General features: G+C 41.7%; 1 protein-coding gene across 1 annotated transcript in view; it reads right to left on the bottom strand.

Annotated features, from left to right (window-relative positions):
* COL4A5 (collagen type IV alpha 5 chain) overlaps nt 1-19,155 on the bottom strand; it is a 140,198-nt gene that overhangs the window by 50,722 nt on the left and 70,321 nt on the right. The window contains exons 5-22 of the mRNA XM_054038885.1: nt 18,255-18,299; nt 18,089-18,151; nt 16,953-17,006; nt 16,142-16,168; nt 13,505-13,585; nt 12,442-12,504; nt 11,572-11,607; nt 11,433-11,474; nt 11,204-11,296; nt 8,472-8,525; nt 8,304-8,360; nt 6,263-6,307; nt 6,107-6,160; nt 5,810-5,851; nt 4,562-4,685; nt 3,387-3,560; nt 1,803-1,886; nt 976-1,068 (exon numbers count right to left, since the gene is read on the bottom strand). Of these exons, the coding sequence (XP_053894860.1) occupies nt 976-1,068; nt 1,803-1,886; nt 3,387-3,560; nt 4,562-4,685; nt 5,810-5,851; nt 6,107-6,160; nt 6,263-6,307; nt 8,304-8,360; nt 8,472-8,525; nt 11,204-11,296; nt 11,433-11,474; nt 11,572-11,607; nt 12,442-12,504; nt 13,505-13,585; nt 16,142-16,168; nt 16,953-17,006; nt 18,089-18,151; nt 18,255-18,299 (1,231 nt within the window). The remainder of the gene's footprint in view (nt 1-975; nt 1,069-1,802; nt 1,887-3,386; nt 3,561-4,561; nt 4,686-5,809; nt 5,852-6,106; nt 6,161-6,262; nt 6,308-8,303; nt 8,361-8,471; nt 8,526-11,203; nt 11,297-11,432; nt 11,475-11,571; nt 11,608-12,441; nt 12,505-13,504; nt 13,586-16,141; nt 16,169-16,952; nt 17,007-18,088; nt 18,152-18,254; nt 18,300-19,155) is intronic.

Below are 19,155 nucleotides of genomic sequence, written 5' to 3'. Positions count from 1 at the left end.
ACTTGCCAACGCTGAGGCAGCAGGAGAAATCTCTTAGAGCAGGCAAGATTTAGACAGGGGTAAAATTTTCAAAGCTTCCAATGTGACTCAGGCTCCTAAATCCAATTTTCAAAATATTTAGCACTTAAATGCCTGCGTCTCATTGAAAGTCAATGGGACCCAGACTCTTAAGTGCCAAAGTCACCCGGGCACTTTTGAAAACGTTACCTTAGACCTTACATTATTTTGAAGTCACCACAATTTTGTGAAATGATGATGAGATCCTTATCCCACCACCAACTACTCTAATATTGAGGATGGCTCTACAATACATCAGTGTAGTCTAGTAGATAAAGCCATAGATATTACTCACTCAAAAACTGCTGTATAGATTACCTGTCCTATTAAAACCCGCTGGGCCAAATTAATCCCTAGCATATGTAATTGTGGCTCCACTGATGTCATTGAAATTGCAAAGGCTAACTTAAACCAAGACCAAATTCAGCCCACTGTTTTGGACAGCTTGATCTTAGGTGTAACTAGAAGTTCTTTGTAACTAGAAGTTTATGTCAATGATGTTAAAAGAGCTCACCCCTCCAGTAATCTCTGAACTGGTTCTTTGTCTCTTTTGAAACAGGAAGGAGTTGAAATTCATTTCCCTTCCAGGTAACCGGGTAGCAGATAATACCCTTTTAAGTAAGCTCAGTGCCTGTGAGCCTCACTGACTAGTAGAAAATATCAAGCAGGAGCATCTGTACCGTTTTAAAAATCTGATTCTTAAGGGTCAGATTTTCAAAAATAGGTGGACTTTCACATATACTCAACTCGTGTATAGTGAACTCACGTGTGCCCTTGCATACCATCACTTGGGCACACACGGTAATGTGTACATACACATTGGAGTTAGGCTTTGTGTCTGAGTTTGCACAAAAACGTACACACACCTGTGGGCCATAAAATGAAGAACAAAATGCAGCCAGCTGTTTTTTGTTTTACCTGGGCTACCTGGAGGTCCGGGTGGTCCCCTGTCTCCAGGAGGCCCAGAAATGCCAGTTCCTATACAATTAAAGCACGTCTCTCCCTTATCACCTAGAAAGAGTCACATTATAAAAGCAGATATGAGCATTTAGTTCTGGAAAACACAGAGCATCCAACATAATAGTACTGTCATTATATTCACCATATATTATATCATTGCATATGATAATTATAATTGTATATAATTATATGATATCTTAATAGATTAGCAGAAGGCTTCTCATAGACATCACCTTTAGCCTCCTTGATTTTTAGGAACCAAAGTAGCATTTAGATCTACTATCACCCGAAAAAGGACTCCAGGTAGAGCGCATGGTACAGAGCAGATGTATCTGATGGAATTTGTTTACCAAAAATGCAAAACAACACAAAACAAAAACCAAAATCCTTTCAGTGTTCAAAAATCCAAATGTGGAACTTTTTCCAGGTATTAGCTCCTTTAGGGGGCAAATCTTTTCAATACTAGGAGCTGGGATTTCAAAAGACATTAAATGCCAGCGTCAAGAGTTATAATTATGAAGATTCCAAGAAGGAAAAAACAACCAACATGGGAAATGTTTAGTAAAATACAACTAACATGAAAACATTCTAATCATACTCTCTTAAAAAAAGCCTACAAGGTTTTTTAGAGGTTTAACAGTTTTATTGATGTACACCAGGCTTTTCTATGATGCTCATCACTGTATTATCTGAGCATTTCCTACGTATTCATGAATTTATTCTCTTTGACGTGGGAGATGCTTTAAACAGCAAGAAAGAGACAAAGCATAGTTATGACACTGCACCTTTCTGGCCTCGCTCCCCCATAAAACCTTTTTCTCCTGGAAGTCCTGGAAAACCCGGGGGTCCTCGCTGACACACTCTGTCACCTAAAGGTGAAAGAGTTAAGAGAGAGAGAGTTAGCTCTACTATCAGTCGAACGGAGACAGGAAACACTAAACAGAGATTGGGGAAGCTCATTTTATTACTCCACCCCAGACACTGGTAACATGGGGCTGGGGCTTCTACATTGCACAGCACAACAATGCAAGCCATAAAACACAAGAAAATAAACAGTTACATCTACACCCCAATCAATATTCCCCTTCCATTTCTCATCCCCACCCTGAGCAACTGATATGCAGCCATAACTCTGTTCATAAATGTGCCCATATATGCAGCGGCACCCATGGGGAAGAACTCTCATGATATGAAAAAGCCTCAGTGTAGATACATGAGGCTCCTCCCTGACTCCCCCTGGCACATCCATGCTAGCCCCTCCCTCCCAACGTCTTCCCAAAGTCCCACTCAACCCCGCATTCCCTCTCCAAGCCTGCTCACTTTGTCTGGCCCTTCACATCCCTCATTGAGCACAGACCACCATAGCCTGCTTCCAGACTCTCTGTTGCTCAGCTTATCTCCCTGCCTTCGACCTGGGAGGCAGGCTGGCAAAGTTAGAATATGAAGTAGCATATGGACCTGAGCCATTCCATGGAGTTATTCTAAATATGGGGAATAACAATGTATTTAATTAAAATACCTCCAAGTAGCCTATGCCCAAGACATTATGTGGGGCATGTGTGTGTAGGGGAGGGGAGTTGGAGTTCATGGGGGATTTTGGCTGCTTAGTTAGAGGACCCAAAGAAACATGAAGAAGATGGAGCAAAATTTAATATAGAGAGCACTTTTAACAATGTTTCCTTTTTCAAGTTATGAACTGTTTTACAGAAATAAAACAGAAATTTTAATTGTCCTCTAACAAGTTATTAGGCCAAATGTGGAGACTAAACTCAATCTCTAAAGAATGACAGAGAGGGACTTAATCCTTATTTAAGTGCAAATCCCAACACATCCTTAACTACTTTGTTATTTAGAACAAGTGGGATTTGTTAGCATGAGTTGGAAGCAGCAATATTCTGCACCTCTGGGACCAGATCATTGGCCCTCCTCTATTAACACTGTGCAACTGGAGTAGTGCAAACTGACCTTAAAGTTGCCCAATATGGGGGAATCCTGGGCTGTAATAAAGCTTGTATAGTCTGCTTTACACAAAGGGGTACGTCAGGGCTGGCGGGAGCCAGGAAAAGGCATGGCAAGGCCATACCGAAACATAAGATGGTAATTCCTAGCTAGCAAGGGGACCCTTGCAGACAGCATAAAGTTAGGGCAGTCCTGTTGGTGCTCTAACTTGCATCAGGAGCTGGGAAGGAAGCATAAAGGTGACATGAAATCACCTTTGTCTCTCCATTACTAGAGCTGAATAGGTGTTCCTGGAGCAGGGGGACAAAATAAACCTACATCATAGATATTTAGTCTCTTTTCCTTGTTGTTGAGTAACTATCTATCTGTCAAGTGTTTCAAGGCTGAAGGTCAATGAAGATATCACTTACTAGGAGGGATAGTTGTTCCGGGAGGTCCAGGGGCACCTGGCGGTCCAGGTGGCCCTGGCCGTCCATCAAGTCCAGGCTGTCCAGGTATGGAAACTCCAGGTAGACCTTGAATACCCTTCTGTCCTCGCTCCCCAGGCAAACCAGGTGGACCAGGTGGGCCTATACCTGTAATCCCTAAAATGGAAAAAAAGTTAATTCTTCAGTATCTCTGGTTTAAATCATGGACTTTTGTAAAGGTGAAATGAAAGCTGGCTAGGTTGCTGCTACTACAACATCCTCTCTCTAAATCTTCATGTGTGTGACCATGGCATAGGAGTTATATTATGGGGTAAGTGTTTTCAACAGGTCTCCATAAGGAGAGCCAAATTACAGGCATACCCCCTATGCAAACCAGGTAACTGCACATCCTGATGTACACGTGTGTGCACAAGTGTGGAATTTGGGGCAGGCAAATATTACATTTGCAGAGACTTTTGGTTGAAAACTTGACCCCGAGACTTAACATGAGTAAACAATTTAGGTAAGGAAGAAATCGTAACAGGACTAGTGAAAGGAAAAACGGGGGGGGGGGGGGGGGAATGTGTATGTATTTGTCATAACTTTAGAGTTACCTAATGTTCTCCTTCCCTGTACAGCTTTCTAATAGACATGGCTAGCAAGCTCCTTCGACCCCTTTCTAGACATAATCCATCATCAACTCCACCTTTAAGCACTTGGCCAGTCTGTATTTAAACCTATATTTAACAGTCAGCCTCAACAGTTTTGACACAAACTCTGCTCCATACAAATAGAACTCTGATAATATATATTACATGCAAGCAATGAAGGGCTACACTACCCTTAAATTACTACTCCAGCACTCTTAACTGGTGATTCATTGACAGCCCTGAAGTCTAGCATCCTCTATTCACCACAGAACAGCAAAAGCATGGACCATGATTGTTCAAGAGTCCTCATGCCTCAACCCTCAGCTGGAGGACCATCTCCAGGGCTCAGAGGTAGCTCTTAATAGTTTTGCCTTCACTGGTCATTCAGTCCATCTGTCAACCAGGGTATCAATTGTGATGGTGATTACTGCTACACTGCCACCACCCCACTAGGCAGTGAACTAAGATCATGAAGCTAACTAACTCTCCAGATAGCAAAATACACAAGCAATACACCTCAACTCTTACCTGGAGGCCCTGTCAAGCCAGGAGGCCCTGTCAAGCCAGGATATCCACGCTCGCCTTTGGGTCCTGGAAATCCTGGAAGTCCTTTGCTCCCTTTTGGTCCCACTTCTGCACCATTTCCTGTGATCTGTTATATCAACAAGCCAAGAAAAAGTCACTAGAAAGGTGAAGAGAGGTGTGTGAGTGTGTAGCAAAGCCACAAGAGCCAGCTCACAACATTTCAAACCAATGGCACGATCCTCCTAATGCAATTGAGATCCCAAATAAAACTCTGCTAAAAGAAAGTCCCCTGTTCCAGCAGAGTGCACTATTACTGTGAGGCTGTGCTACATTCCCACATGGTTTGCTAAAAAATACTAGAGCACATTTCATTCTTGTGATTTGAGAGCCGAATGTTGTCAGAGTGAGAGCAAGAAAGGTTTCCACAGCCAAGCCTCAGGGCACAGCCCTTTCCCAAAAACACGGAGAGAAGAAAACCTAAAATACCCCTCCCCTCCAAACTATAGAATCTTCACCCCAGCATTGTAAAACCTTTTGCTTTCATCTAACATAATTTATTCAACTGCAGTTTCAACGATGGTGCAAATCCGTAGCAATGCCACATATGTCAATGGAGATACTCTGGATTTGCATCAGTGTAACAGGGCAGAATTTGACCCTATTCTTTGTTTCAGGGGGACTGCTTGTGGAATAAGATACTACTCTCTGAAGTCAGGCTGAATCCGACCCTATGTGAGAACTCCTGATGACGTCATTAGAATTTCTCAGATGCAGGATTATATGAATATGGATTATTATATGAATAATAGCATGGGAATATTTATATTTTCATGGTGCTGCTCACTGTGGGGATGATTAGAGCAGGTTGGAAAAAAAATTTCATTGAAAAAAGCCACTTTCCATCGGAAAAACATTTTGACTGAAAATTTTTGACCAGCTCTATGGATCATGATCTTAATTTATGCTGGTTTTATTGCATTGTCTTCAGTGAATTTGCCCCTGATTTACACTGGTGTAAGTGAGATCCAAATCTGGCCTTGTGTTTATAACTGAAAGACCTTGGAACCCAAGATCACACATCCTAAAGGAAGGGAGCAGTGGGTTGTGGTGACTAACGCCTGGTGCTACCTGCTGGATCTCTCAGGCAGTAGCATTAACTGGAGACCACTAATGCCTGGAAGAAATAAGGAGACAAAATGGCACACTGCCAACCAAATAGAAGAAAAAGAGAAGAAGGCAAAAGCAACTTACAACTCCAGGAGGACCAGGCAGACCACGTTCACCTTTCATACCCTGCCAATGATATATTTACAGATTACTGAATGACATATTTGTGAACATGAGAGCTAAAAAATTAGTTTTCAAAAAAGTGTCTTATGTTCTTATGTGTCAGGAAACAAGTGATTGCAAAGATTCTGTTGCAGGTTAACAGATAAGGCAAGGCAATGCAATTTCTATTCAGTAGGTGCTGGGCATTGGTGTGCAAGCTTCAGTGACAGGCAGGCTTTCACTCTATTCTAGCAGTAAAGACAAATAACCCACACTCACCTTTTCACCATCTCTTCCTGGAACACCATTTAAACCAGGGTCGCCAGGTAAACCCTTCAAGGAAAGGAAAAAAAAAAATCCTTCAAATATTCGCTGCAAATATCTCAAGAGCATTACAAAGAATCTGCTTAGGTGAGAAATGTATAAGATACTCACATCCCTACCGGGCTGGCCAGGATCTCCATCTTTGCCAGGTTTCCCCTTCAAAACACAAACGTGCATTGAAAAATAAAAAGTGTTAGTGGCAAAGAGCTGTTGCCAGGAATTGCATGATTTGTTTTCCTTTGTAGTAGATAAATGAAGCAAACTCTCTCTAGAATGCAACCCCTATGATAAATCTCACAACGAAGAGAGATGTAATCAGCTGGCATTAATTAAAATGAGGAGTCACATAGAAAACCAGGGTAACAAAAGCTTGATAAACAGAAATCCTAAGTATTATCAGAATGCAGCATAAAATGACCTCAAACTTAACAAATGCTGATTTCCCCCGTACTGAATGTTTTCCTGGATATAGATTTAAGGCTTAAATTGTGATTCTATTCTGAAAAGTGACTTGCACCATTTTTACTGTTAGCACTGCAATAACACCACATATTGGGGACAGTGAGTTGGATTCTACTGCAGCTCAGTCATCAACAGCACTGTTGACTAGGTTTGGTCAGAGCCAAAATTCGCCCTTAGTCACACCCAAACAACCCCCCAGCAGACAACAGGGGCCACACAGGTGTAACTAGGAGACAGGTTGGTTTGCAGAATTTTTATCACTAGTGACAATGCTCAATCTGGAAAAAAAAACAGTGCTTTGAGATCCCAGGCTGACTTTCAGAGGCTGGCAATTACAAAATCATCTCAGTACTTGTAAAAGAGACCATTTGATAAAGAAATTGAGCCACACGAAATAAAGATGGAACCTCACATGCTGCTGTAGAGTCACACCTCATAGCAGAACTGAATTTTGAGCCCCCAGTAAACATAAATGTCCCAAATCAGAGGGGGAAAATATACTGTGGGTAAAAGTTAGGGTGAAAGAAAACTCAAGGATTTGTACCCTTTCTGATCTATGCAGATTTGTGTGCCCCCCGCAATTAATATCTCACAGTGAAGCAACTTGGGAAAGCATGCAAAATATAATGGGAGTTTTGGCCTTATATTCGTCCCTCTCTATCCCATGGCCAAAAAACAAATCAAAACAAACCCCCTCCTTAGTGAAGCCTAGGACTCTAGAATGCTGAATTAATAAATGGACTTTTTGTACAGTCTTTTTTTAAACCAGGGGCTGGGAAATGGGGAAACCTATCATAAAAGCATTTTATCTCACCTGGTTAACCTCTGTGAAACCTATGGGTCTGATATTCAGAGCAGCTCACTGCCCTCAATTGAAGTTGTGGGCGCAGGAATAATACGAGGAAACTAACTTCCAATAGAGAATTTATGAACTGATGGCAGCTTTTCTTTACTTCATCTCCTCAGTCCACCTACTGGACCCCTGCTGATCTTACTTCACCCCACTGACCTGTGATACCCAAGCCAATCCAAACTCAAGAAAGGTGTAAAGTTGGCTCTGAATCCATGATTCAAGTGACCTATTGCCATCCGTACAAGGTATGCGGTTACCCTGTGTTTCCTCTCATCAGACTGCATATACACAGCAACAACTCCTCCAGAGAAAGGAGATGATATTAAAAGTTAACTCCTGTTTTCAAAGGCTACTGTTCTACTCGCTCACCTCAGAGATAACTCCATTTAGAATGGCTTTTCAGGCACCAGCTTACAAATGTGTCAATAGCACGACTTACTGGGATTCCTTTTAGGATAACTAAATGGAGGCCCTCTCTGAAAGGAAACTGCCACTCAAACTGTGCAGCCTCAACAGCTTTAAAGAAAATTTGCATACATAACTGTAAAGTGTTTATTTCCAATGCTTATGACAGAGATTCTACCTCTTTTGTTCCTGCCTCAAGATTAAGATCGACACGCAGGGTAATTCCACTAGGGTGCATTGAAAAGGTGCTTTTACACTCAGCTAGAATCACACCAGTGAATCACTAGTGTCATCTGCAATATCTTGTCAGATCATTAGAGGAAAGAAAATCTCTTACCAAGAGAGTCTGATGGCCTGAATTCAATATTTGCTTAATTCTCAAAGCTAAAAGTATTTGGAAAAATAAAATCTTTGGTTCAAGGAAGTACTTACTCTTTTGCCTGGCTCTCCTTGCTCACCTTTTTCACCTTTCATGCCACCTGAAGGACCCTGAACACATAAACATTGTCTTATAGTCAGCCCATGGGGACAGAGCAGAACAAATTTACAATTCTCTTACATTATTCTAAGGAAAAAAATGCCACTGTGGGAATTACTCACAGGAGGACCTTCTGGCCCAGGGGGTCCTGGTGGACCTCGTTCTCCTGGAATACCCTGTCAGGCATGGGGGGAAAGAGAGAGAAGGGAGTTAAAGCCCTCACCACCCAACATTGGGTCAACATTTTGCTGCCATTTAAACTTCTTCATATGCCATGAGTGCTAGTGGTTCTTAACAAGTGTCTTTGATCCATGTGTATCCCAAAGTTAATGGTACAAATTTTATTAACTGATCAGTCTATTTATTTCAATGAATCATTGAGATACAATTGCCTCTTGCATATAGCACAGTGGCTGGCTAGCTGCTCACAGCTATGCTGCACAACAGTCTAGGGCAGGAAATAAAAATAACCTAGCCAGTTGAAATTACAGGAGGTTAGTCAAGGCGCAGAGATTAATTACTAAAATTGCAAGGACACCATTAATACCTCTACTCTTGGAAATAATGCCATTGGATTTTTAGTGGAAAGGTAGGACCTCTGTTTTCTATAGCTGCACCTCCAGCAGCACATGCTGAATACTTAGTTCATTACTAACTTAGAGGGAAGAGTATCAGCTACTGAATCCCTCAAAGCACTTTATGCAGTATTTGCTTTTTTTCTTGCAGGGCTTCCATCCAGATCACAACTTCAGGTGTGATGGCCCCAGGCCACTGTTAAATTTGGGATGACTCCTTTACAGAATGAATAAAAACTGAGTTGTGATGGTCATCAGTCTATAAAAGGTTCACTTCCAAGTATATTACTTTCACCAAAAGTCTAAATATTTACCTTAAAATTATTGCTAGTGTAAGGACAAATGTAATTTGCTGGGAGATTGTGTTTGTAGGTCTTCGTGCTTTCTAAGGAATGTACAGTCATACTGTCTCCTTTTGTATATCTATAGAGCTGCCTTTTGGCATTACTAGACTGTCAGAGACCCCAGATGCAATAGTGTGTAAGCTGAAATTAAAGCTCAAAGGAGAAATCCAGACATGCCAAACCCATGGAAAAAAATGCAGAAATTGGGCTTGTTTTTGGCTTAATTGGCTTGTGAGTTGCTTGTTGGCTAGTTTTTGGCTTGTAGCTTGTTGCTTCTTTTTTTTGACCAGCTCCCGGCAAGCAGGGGCAAGGGGTGGGGCAAGCAGGGGCAAGAGAGGGAGAGAGAGTCAGGGGTGCACAGCAGGCCCACCACAGTTCCAGACTGCACGCCAGGGGGATCTAGTCACATAGAGTGTTAGGGATTGGCTTGTTCTGAAATGGGATTAGCTTGATTTTTGGCTTATTGTGAAAGTCGGGGTGCTTATTTACCGTGTGAAAGTTGGCAACTGTGGTGAAATCCTGAAGTCAATGGAAGTATTGCCATTGCTCTCAATGGGGCCAGAATTTCCCCACAAATATAGAATTAAAGAGATGGCCAGTTCTCTGCTTCTTCATCTACTACCCTGGGCCCAGTGAATCTGAGAACACCAGAGTCTCCCACCTTTCCAGGATGACTCCATAGGGTGGATGTGTATTAGTGGATAGATCTGAAGGATGCTTCAATAGGGTTCTTATGAAGAAAAGGACAAATTGCTTTGATCAAAGTGAAAGGAGGAGAGGTCTGGCACTCCTTCCCACATCCCACTTAAGGGCAGACCACCGTTGCTTTCTTCATGCTGAAATGTTTGACAACAAAAATAGGATGAAAAGGTAGATGGAATGAAGCAAGATGTTAATCCTAAAACAGCTGGAGAAAACTAAAACCAATTCCAGGGTCTGATTGAAGTTATTCAGAAATTCAGATATCCTGGTGATGGGTGCAGTATAAGCAGAATAGAAGAAGGACCACTCCTACCTCAAAATATACACCTCATCCCTTGCCTAAGGTCAGGCTGGTGTTTGGCATTACCACAGAACTTCAAAGGAAAAAAACCCAAAGCACTCATGCCTCTGCTTGTGCTGCCTGACTCATCTGGGATAGCCCCCGTAAAAGAAGTGGGATTGTGAAAAGTTGTCGGATCAACAGGACAGGACAAATTTAGTATCTTCAGAACTGGCATCTCTCCCAATGATTCTTCAGCAGTTGAAGGTGGGGAAGTTTCTGTACAAGTTAAAGCAACAGTTTGGAAAATGGAACTTAAAAATCAGTAGCATTATTGCCAGCAAGGCTACAGATTCACTGGGGTAGCCAGATGCGCATATTTAGGTGCTTAGAAAGTGGAAAATGACTTTATTTAGACCAAAAGAAAGAAGGGACTCAAGATGTCATATATGACAAGGAGGTTAAGTCAGCTGCATTTTAGTTTTTACAGGACCCCTCATTATAGTATGATAGATGCAGCTGAGATTTTCATAGATGTCTAATGAATGGGAATTGGGCATCTGAATCCCAAGAGAGCTTGGAAAATCTCAGCCTGGATGTTTAGAGTTGACTAGCCATTCAAATCTTGCTGTGGAAGATTAGTTACTTTGTTTCCATAGGATTTCATTTTGGAGACTCTTTCTTGTGTAGTTTAATTTTTTAAATAATGGAAACATGTGGAGATGGCTCAGACATTGTGCAAAATGAAACAACTGAACCAATATGATTGAAACATCCTCTGATACAGGGAAAATGGATAGGCTTGGCTGAGGCAAATGACAATTCAGTGCCTTGGAAAAAGCAGCAGGACCCCCAACAAGCTATACTTTGGGGGATGTCATTCTGAGTAGTACAGCCTCCACTGAATGAGCTACTCTAAGTAGATGGACACAGTTTCCTCCGTTCCCACTCACCTGATCTCCTTTCTGAAACTCTACGTCATTTGGTCTCTTCTGCTCCCCAATTTGTCCTGGTGGCCCTGGAGGTCCCTGAAGGCCTTGGTCACCCTAACACCCAAAAAGATGGCAAAATATATAAAACTTCCCAGGCTATTACAGACATGGACAACATGAGCCACGCCTGTATGCAGTAAAAGAAGCTTGAATCGTTCTGAAAGCAATACAGTAAAAATCCTCTACTCACTTTTTCACCCTTGGGTCCTTGGAAGTTCAAACCCATATTACCCTGCAAAGAGTTAAAATAAACAATGCTTAGAACAGAGTTGAACAAAACTTAAGGAAAAATAAGAAAAGAAGGCAGTGGCGGGGAGAAAGGGGTATACCTTAGGCCCTGGAACCCCTTTTGGACCAGGAGGTCCCTGTAAAACAAAACAAAACAAGATCATTCTGTTATAAAATTTTCTCCTCAGGGGATTGCAAAGCACTTTGGACACAATGATGAGGAGTTATGTTAATAAATAATACCACTGCTAATAATTCTGAAAGATCTGACCTGTATCTTGTCCTAGTTATTTACATTACACCATATTGACTGGGCATTTGTGTCTCCCACTGAGAGCTCGTCCTCATGCCCAGAAGCTTTACTCAGTGCATTAGTATACACAACAAATTGCTTCCTTATTTAATTTGCCCATTGGCAGGTTCAAGTGGAACCCCAAATCCAACACTGATCTATGTGAAAATCCCACCTCTCCCAGTCCCCAGAGGCTCATAGTGCCCAGAAGTGATAGAAGCAATACCATTCCACTGCACAGGGTGGTAGGAGGATAGGGGGAGACTGCACAGGAGCTCCCTCTGCTGTAGTGCACAAGGGGTTTTGGGGACAGACTGAAAATATGGCTGGTGGATCTGGGATGCATTTAAGCCACCACAAATGGTGATCTAGTGGATGCAGCAGCTGCAGGGGCACTGAAACAAGTTGGGGTGCTGAAAGCCATTGAACAAAACTGTAAACCCTGTATAGGATGGAAGCTGTGCATGCAGTTACTGTTATTACTTCAAGCCAGAGGGTGCTTAGTGAGCAGCTATGGGGATTGCTATGGTTTTGAAGCTGCAGTAGCAATCACTCAGCAGCTCTGCCTCCAACTGAAGGCCTGGGCAAGGAGAATTCTCTCCCCCTGTTGCTGAGAAGCTAAATTTGCTTCTAAGGATAGAAAATAATTAATTCAATGTGATTAGCTAAGGAATCTTACCGTTAAACCTGGTGGCCCAGGAGGACCAATAGGACCTTGTGCGCCCAAGGGACCAGGAGGGCCCTGTTGGGAGAGGGAAGGAAGGAGTCAGAGATGCCCCTTTCAATGAAAAGCTCCAGCTGGCTTCAGTTTTGGAGGGCCACAACCAGGCAGACAAGAATTAGCATCCATAAATGTCAACTCCAAGGACCCAACCATGACCCTGTCCATGTACAGCCCATGTCTAAGGGAAAGGCCTCAAGGCCACCAATACCATGGGGAACTTACAGCAACTCAACATTAGGAAGTGCCTTGCTGTCAGCTTTCAAGGTGCCTCTTTGGATTACACAGGATTTTTTTTTTAAAACCACTTTTACTCCCTTCCTACATGAAGCAAAAATAACAGAGCACTCTGCATTTCTATGGTCTCTTCCAGCCAAGAGTAGACAGTAGCAAGGCACAGAGCAGAACAACAGAGACACCCACAGGCCCAGTCTGATCAGACTAGTCCTGTGGTTTGCCTCTCTGTAGCGCACTGGAAAACTGTATCCTGGCTGATGTCCTGTGCAGGCTCATGGGCTCCTCATTCTCTGCTCCCCTCACCTCTCCAGTAAAATTACTAATGGCTCAACAGGGGAGCGGACTATCTGGAGTCATTAGGCGGTTTCACAGCCATTGGACTGCTGAAGAGATGCAGCCTAAGGAGAACAGCCGAGGCTCTGCTCTCATTTCCTCTTGTCCACAGCCCAGCAGGGCAGATGCTAGTTTTAGTAAGGGAGAGGAATAGTAGAGAACTCAGGAACTAGCCCAGACTCAGAGTGTGTCTCAAAGGGGTAGGGAAATACACAAATAAACTGTGGCAGCCAGTAGGTAGCTCTTAGCACTGCTGTACTCTGAAGACAGCAGGCCCAGGCCCTCATTGGCCCCCTGCTGGCTGTTTCACTTATGTGCAACACATGTGCTTCAGAGCACTGAATATTGTTCTAGCCATTAATTATGCTGTCAGATTGAATTACTATTCAGTTCAGTGTAGTTTGTCCCCTACCAAAAAGCATACAATCAACAAATACTTTAGGGAACTTACTTGTAACCCTGGAAGTCCTGGAAATCCTGGGTCACCTTTCTGGCCTGGCAGTGATGACAAAATTATTTCACCCGGATCACCCTAAAAGAACAACAACTGATGTAAAGAAATTAATACCACACTGCATTCTTCCACTTCAAGCTAGCTTCAATAGACAGTGAGGAGACAGACATATTAATGCCCAGAGATATGTAAAACTACTATTTCTATAATACAGGTACACCTCTACCCCGATATAACGCTGTCCTCAGGAGCCAAAAAATCTTACCGCGTTACAGGTGAAACCACATTACATCAAACTTGCTTTGATCCGCCTGAGTGCACAGCCTCGCCCCCCTGGAGCGCGGCTTTACTGCGTTATATCCGAATTCGTGTTATATCGGGTCGCATTATATTGGGGTAGAGGTGTACTTAATTCTCCAATAAACAACCCTTTTAAAAAATGTTCCCTGTTTACTTACAGAATTAATTTTTGAGGTGCTTAGAACCTTCTACCAGCCATCCAAGTACACCATATTTTTATCTGCATGCTGGATACAAGCACCCAACTTGAATTTCAAAAGGTTAGGGGATTAAAATAAACATAAAAGAAAAGTAAAAGATATTTTATCTTCATTGGAAAGCAACAAACGGGTTGCCAGAAAATTGGTTTACACAGCTTTCTCCCATATCCCAGAGGATAGGCCCCATCTCATGAGATTACATTAGGGTCTGCAATTACCTTAGGCCATACAGCATAACTCATCTTTAAGCAATGCTTCTTATGTGGCTTTGTTATAAGTTTATTGACAGATATGTGGCTTAAAACAAACAAACTTGGTTGGGAAGTGGGAGTGGGGCTGGGGAAAAAAATGTGGCAGTGTTAAAGTCATCATTCCACGACCCCACCGTGCCAAGCTGTCCTTTCAGCAGCAGTTTGAGAGAACTTTTCCATTGTCCAAATTTAGTGTTTAATAGAAGAAAGTATATTTAAATTGGCTCTTGGCCCATATGACTCAAGTAGCTCAAAGAGACAAAAATAAAGGCTTAAAAAAATAATAAAATGTGACTATATTTAAATTAGGAGGAAAAAGGTGCCTTTCTTACCCATCACAGATGTTTCCTAAGAGAATATAACTCTTTGCATTACCTCTCTTCCCATGATAATTTAAGTGATATGTAATATTTTCTAACAGTAATTAGCCACTGGAGGGTGCACAAGCAAGCTACTTGTACACTTCTTGGTGGTTTTAGGCCTTCTATTAGCCTAATGCCTCACAACACACCAGGGGCATTCACTAGTAGCCTGCTTGTGCACACACCATTGTGTCTTATCGTTATATTAAATTACAATGGAAGGAAATTGTCCTTTAAAATAAGGATCTATGCCTGTGAGGAGAATCAGATACCAAGGCCGGTGAGAAAGTGGTTTTCAGGTCTTGGGGAGAAGGGTGTATATCTCTCTCTCTTTGAAAACAGGAGTACTTGTGGCACCTTAGAGACTAACAAATTTAGTCTAACAAAAAATAGTCTCTAAGGTGCCACAAGTACTCCTGTTTTTTTTGCTGATACAGACTAACACGGCTGCTACTCTGAAATCTCTCTCTTTGCTTTGTGGATTTATCACCTGTCCTGGAACCCATTCTAGTCACCTGTGATGATCACCATTTCCATTGTTCTTTGGGGAACGGGTAGGGCCAAGGGATTCCGAAGTTACTTCATTTTTACCACCTGCAGGCTCAGTGTGCTCCTTGCCATGTGTGAGGCCAGTAACAAAGTGGTCAAAATAGTTGGCAGGCTAGAAACAACTTTCAAGGCCATGCTAGTGATTTCTCTACAAATATTCTGTAGGATTTTCTGTATTTTAATCTATTTAGATCGTATGCATCTACATCAAGACACACAGCTTAAAACACATTGCTATACTGTTAAATAGTTCCTATAAAAGAGCAGAGTTAATTCTAACTAAGAACTAAATCATCTACTTTTTTCTGTGAAGTAGTAATTTACATCCCAGCATATAGGAAAGTTTCTGTGTATTCTATGATCCCGTGACCATGGAATTTCATCCCAACTTCTTGCTAGTCCTCATGGTTGAGAAGAAAACTATTAAGCAAACAAATTGGCATGTTGTTGTTTTCCTGAGTCTGCAGAAAATTGCTGAGAGGTGTAAACTGCTCCATTCATCTTAATGGGGTATAACTCTAAAACCTACAGATGACAATTCAAACGTGCGCATTTCATTGCTGATCATTTTAGCAGAAATATCCTACTAACGTATTTCTCTCACAATGCTAAATTGTATCCCATGCCTTTTCAGATACAAATGCCCCCTCTCGCCCTATTAAGTTGCCAAAACATACTTGAATTTAATATTTCAACATGGTGGCTGCTGTATATATTGCATTATTCGTGCACACTTTGAATTCAGTAAAGGCCTGCATTTGTTTTTTTTAAATTGAGTACAAATGCTGCAGAGTTGCCAATTGGTCACATTAAGGAATGGCTCAGAAACCGGGGGCCTGGTGCAGAATTTAGGAGCAGCTGGCTGTGGAATATGCAGGGCCTTGCTTATAGGCAAACAGGTTACTTTTGTCAGATGCACACTAAACATCCATGCTTGCTTAACAGTTAGTTGTGAACGTACAGAACACTTACCTTCATACCTGGTAGGCCAGGAGGTCCCTTTGTTTAAAAGAAATAAAAATAAGGAGGGGTGAGAAAATATCATACTATCAGCAACAAAAAAGAAGGTATGAATGTATTGTTGACATATCATTCTCAAAACACTGAATAGATTTCACTGAGAGGGGCAAGGTGACAAAGGGGAGAAAGACACAAAGGATACAAAACAAGGAGACCCAAACATTTCAAGCCTCTGCTGCTTCACTGCTATTCAAGACAAAAGTTCTTCAGCAGCACTTTAAGCAAATATTGAACACTTACTAAATTAAGAACAGCAAATTCCCATTCACTTGGGGTTTGTTTTTAATATGCCTCCTGTTATTCTCTATATTACATGCTCATGGTTTCTCTTCTACCAATTCTTAGCTCCTGCAGGAATCACTTTGTTGCACATTCTTGCATTTTACAGAGAAAAATCTGCATTGTATATTTTTCTGATCCACAAATAGACAGCATCACTCCCAGATGTGCCTGGGGACATCACTTAAGATCGGTCTCCTTCCACCTCCACACATTTGTTTTCTCTGCCAGTGGCACAGCATCTCATCAGTGAGAGAATGTAATATTCAAGAAAAGAAGAGATCAAATTCCCTATTAGCTTTACAAATAGCTTACACCAGAAAAGCTAGATGTTTTGAAGCACACCCAAATGGTATTTCATTAATTATTTACTTGTGGAAATTTTAATATAGTTATTTGGGCACTGACTGTTTCACAATTCTAGGCAAAGGGTTTTCTGTGGGTTACAGGAAGTGGATCTGATTATATAAAATCTCTTACTTACAGGAGGACCTTGTAAACCTGGAAAACCTGGACTGCCTGGGAATCCACGTTCCCCCTAAAGAAGGCAGAGAGAAGAGGCTTAGCCAGCAACAAAACCAGTGATGATACTAGAAAAATTAACACTACTGTAAGCTCATGAACCTGGAATGGAGAAAGGGGCATTGCAGGTTATGGGTTAAACAGTTTACAAAACAAAAAAACCACAGGTATGATTGAAACAGATGAAAAAGCACCCAACGGGCTCAAATAATGCCATGTGCATCATGCCTGTTTTTCTGAGAAGATACTACAGCAAACAACGCTATAGAAAAAGTCAATTACCTGGAAGCAGGCAGGCATCTCAATTTGAACATGAACCTTCATAGATGAGCCAGAGGTAAATTAACTCTTTGCCTAGACAGTTTCATTTTATGATCTATCCTTATCACAATGATAGTGCAATCAGTGGTTCCAAGGTGACTAAGCCAACAATAAATTACTGTCTCCAAATAAACAAGAAGAATATTTGGCACTTATCACCTTCAAAGCACTGTAACAAAATCAGCGTACGTCTACACTGCAAAACAAAACAAAACAAATCTCTGTGGCACTGAGTCTCAGAGCCCAGTTCAACTGACTCAGGCTTGTGGGGCTTGCACTACAGGGCTAACAATAACAGTGTAGACGTTGCTGTTTGAGCTGAAGCCTGAATTCTGAGACTCTCCCCATTCACTGGGTATCAGAGCCACGGACTTCAAAAGAGCTCCATATGGTGCAAGTGTTCACTTGCATGGATCAGAGGGCAGGACTAGGGCCTAATCATGCAACACACTGGTCAGTTATTATTATTATTATCCACAATTTTACACGTGAAGTAACAGGTAGGGGGATCATTTTATTACCCAATACTACAAAACGTCAGAGCCATGACTGGATTTTGGCTATTTCCTAGCTCCTGATCCTGTGAACAAGACTGTGATCCTGTCTCTCATTTCAGAAGATGTGAATTGGCATTATATTACCTGTAGCCCAGAAATAGTTTACACTACCCAGGACAGTAAGCTATTCCCGTTTACTGCATCAGTCACAAAGACAAGTTCTATTTCTTTATTATGCTATCGTTACGGCATCAGGAATTTACCAAGTGTCATGTCCCACCTTTGTTCCATTGCATCCGGGGATACCTTGAAGTCCTGGTGGCCCATCTTGCCCTGGTAACCCCTAGAACATGGAAGGAAGGACAGCATAATTAGCTAAGGATGATCTGTGCAAAAAGAAAAAACAAGCGATAATCTTCTCAATTGTGAAGCCAAATCCTACTTACAGGAAGTCCTGGTGTTCCTGGAAATCCTGGCAGACCTGGAGGTCCCTGGAGGGGAAATAACCATATTTATTTGTAAGTGGGGTAGTCAGAGGGGGACTACTTGTTTTTAAAAAGAATTTGCATTATCTATAGCCTATTAATGTTTCTGTAAGTAAAGGACAATGAAAAAATCAGAACCACTCCTCGGTGAAAAATAGCCACATGCATGTACCATATTTTAAAACATACTGGGGGGGGGGGATTTAAAATATGGGGTTAATGTTTTATTAAATTTGTTTCAGAAAAAACATGAAACAAAACGACAAGAGAAAAGACAACAATTACAAATACATTAATGGGTATCAGAGTAACAGCCGTGTTAGTCTGTATCCGCAAAAAGAAGAACAGGAGTACTTGTGGCACCTTAGAGACTAACAAATTTATTAGAGCATAAGCTTTCGTGGACTACAGCCCACTTCTTCGGATGCATATAGAATGGAACATATAATGAGGAGATATATATACACACATACAGAGAGCATAAACAGGTGGGAGTTGTCTTACCAACTCTGAGAGGCCAATTAATTAAGAGAAAAAAAACTTTTGAAGTGATAATCAAGCTAGCCAGTACAGACAGTGTGATTCTTATCACACTGTCTGTACTGGCTAGCTTAAGAGAAAAAAAACTTTTGAAGTGATAATCAAGCTAGCCAGTACAGACAGTGTGATTCTTATCACACTGTCTGTACTGGCTAGCTTGATTATCACTTCAAAAGTTTTTTTTCTCTTAATTAATTGGCCTCTCAGAGTTGGTAAGACAACTCCCACCTGTTTATGCTCTCTGTATGTGTGTATATATATCTCCTCATTATATGTTCCATTCTATATGCATCCGAAGAAGTGGGCTGTAGTCCACGAAAGC

Source organism: Malaclemys terrapin, chromosome 9 (assembly GCF_027887155.1).
Source record: "Malaclemys terrapin pileata isolate rMalTer1 chromosome 9, rMalTer1.hap1, whole genome shotgun sequence".
Taxonomy (NCBI): Eukaryota; Metazoa; Chordata; order Testudines; family Emydidae; genus Malaclemys; species Malaclemys terrapin.
Note: the sequence above shows the minus strand (reverse complement) of the source record. Positions and strands in the feature narration are given on the sequence as shown.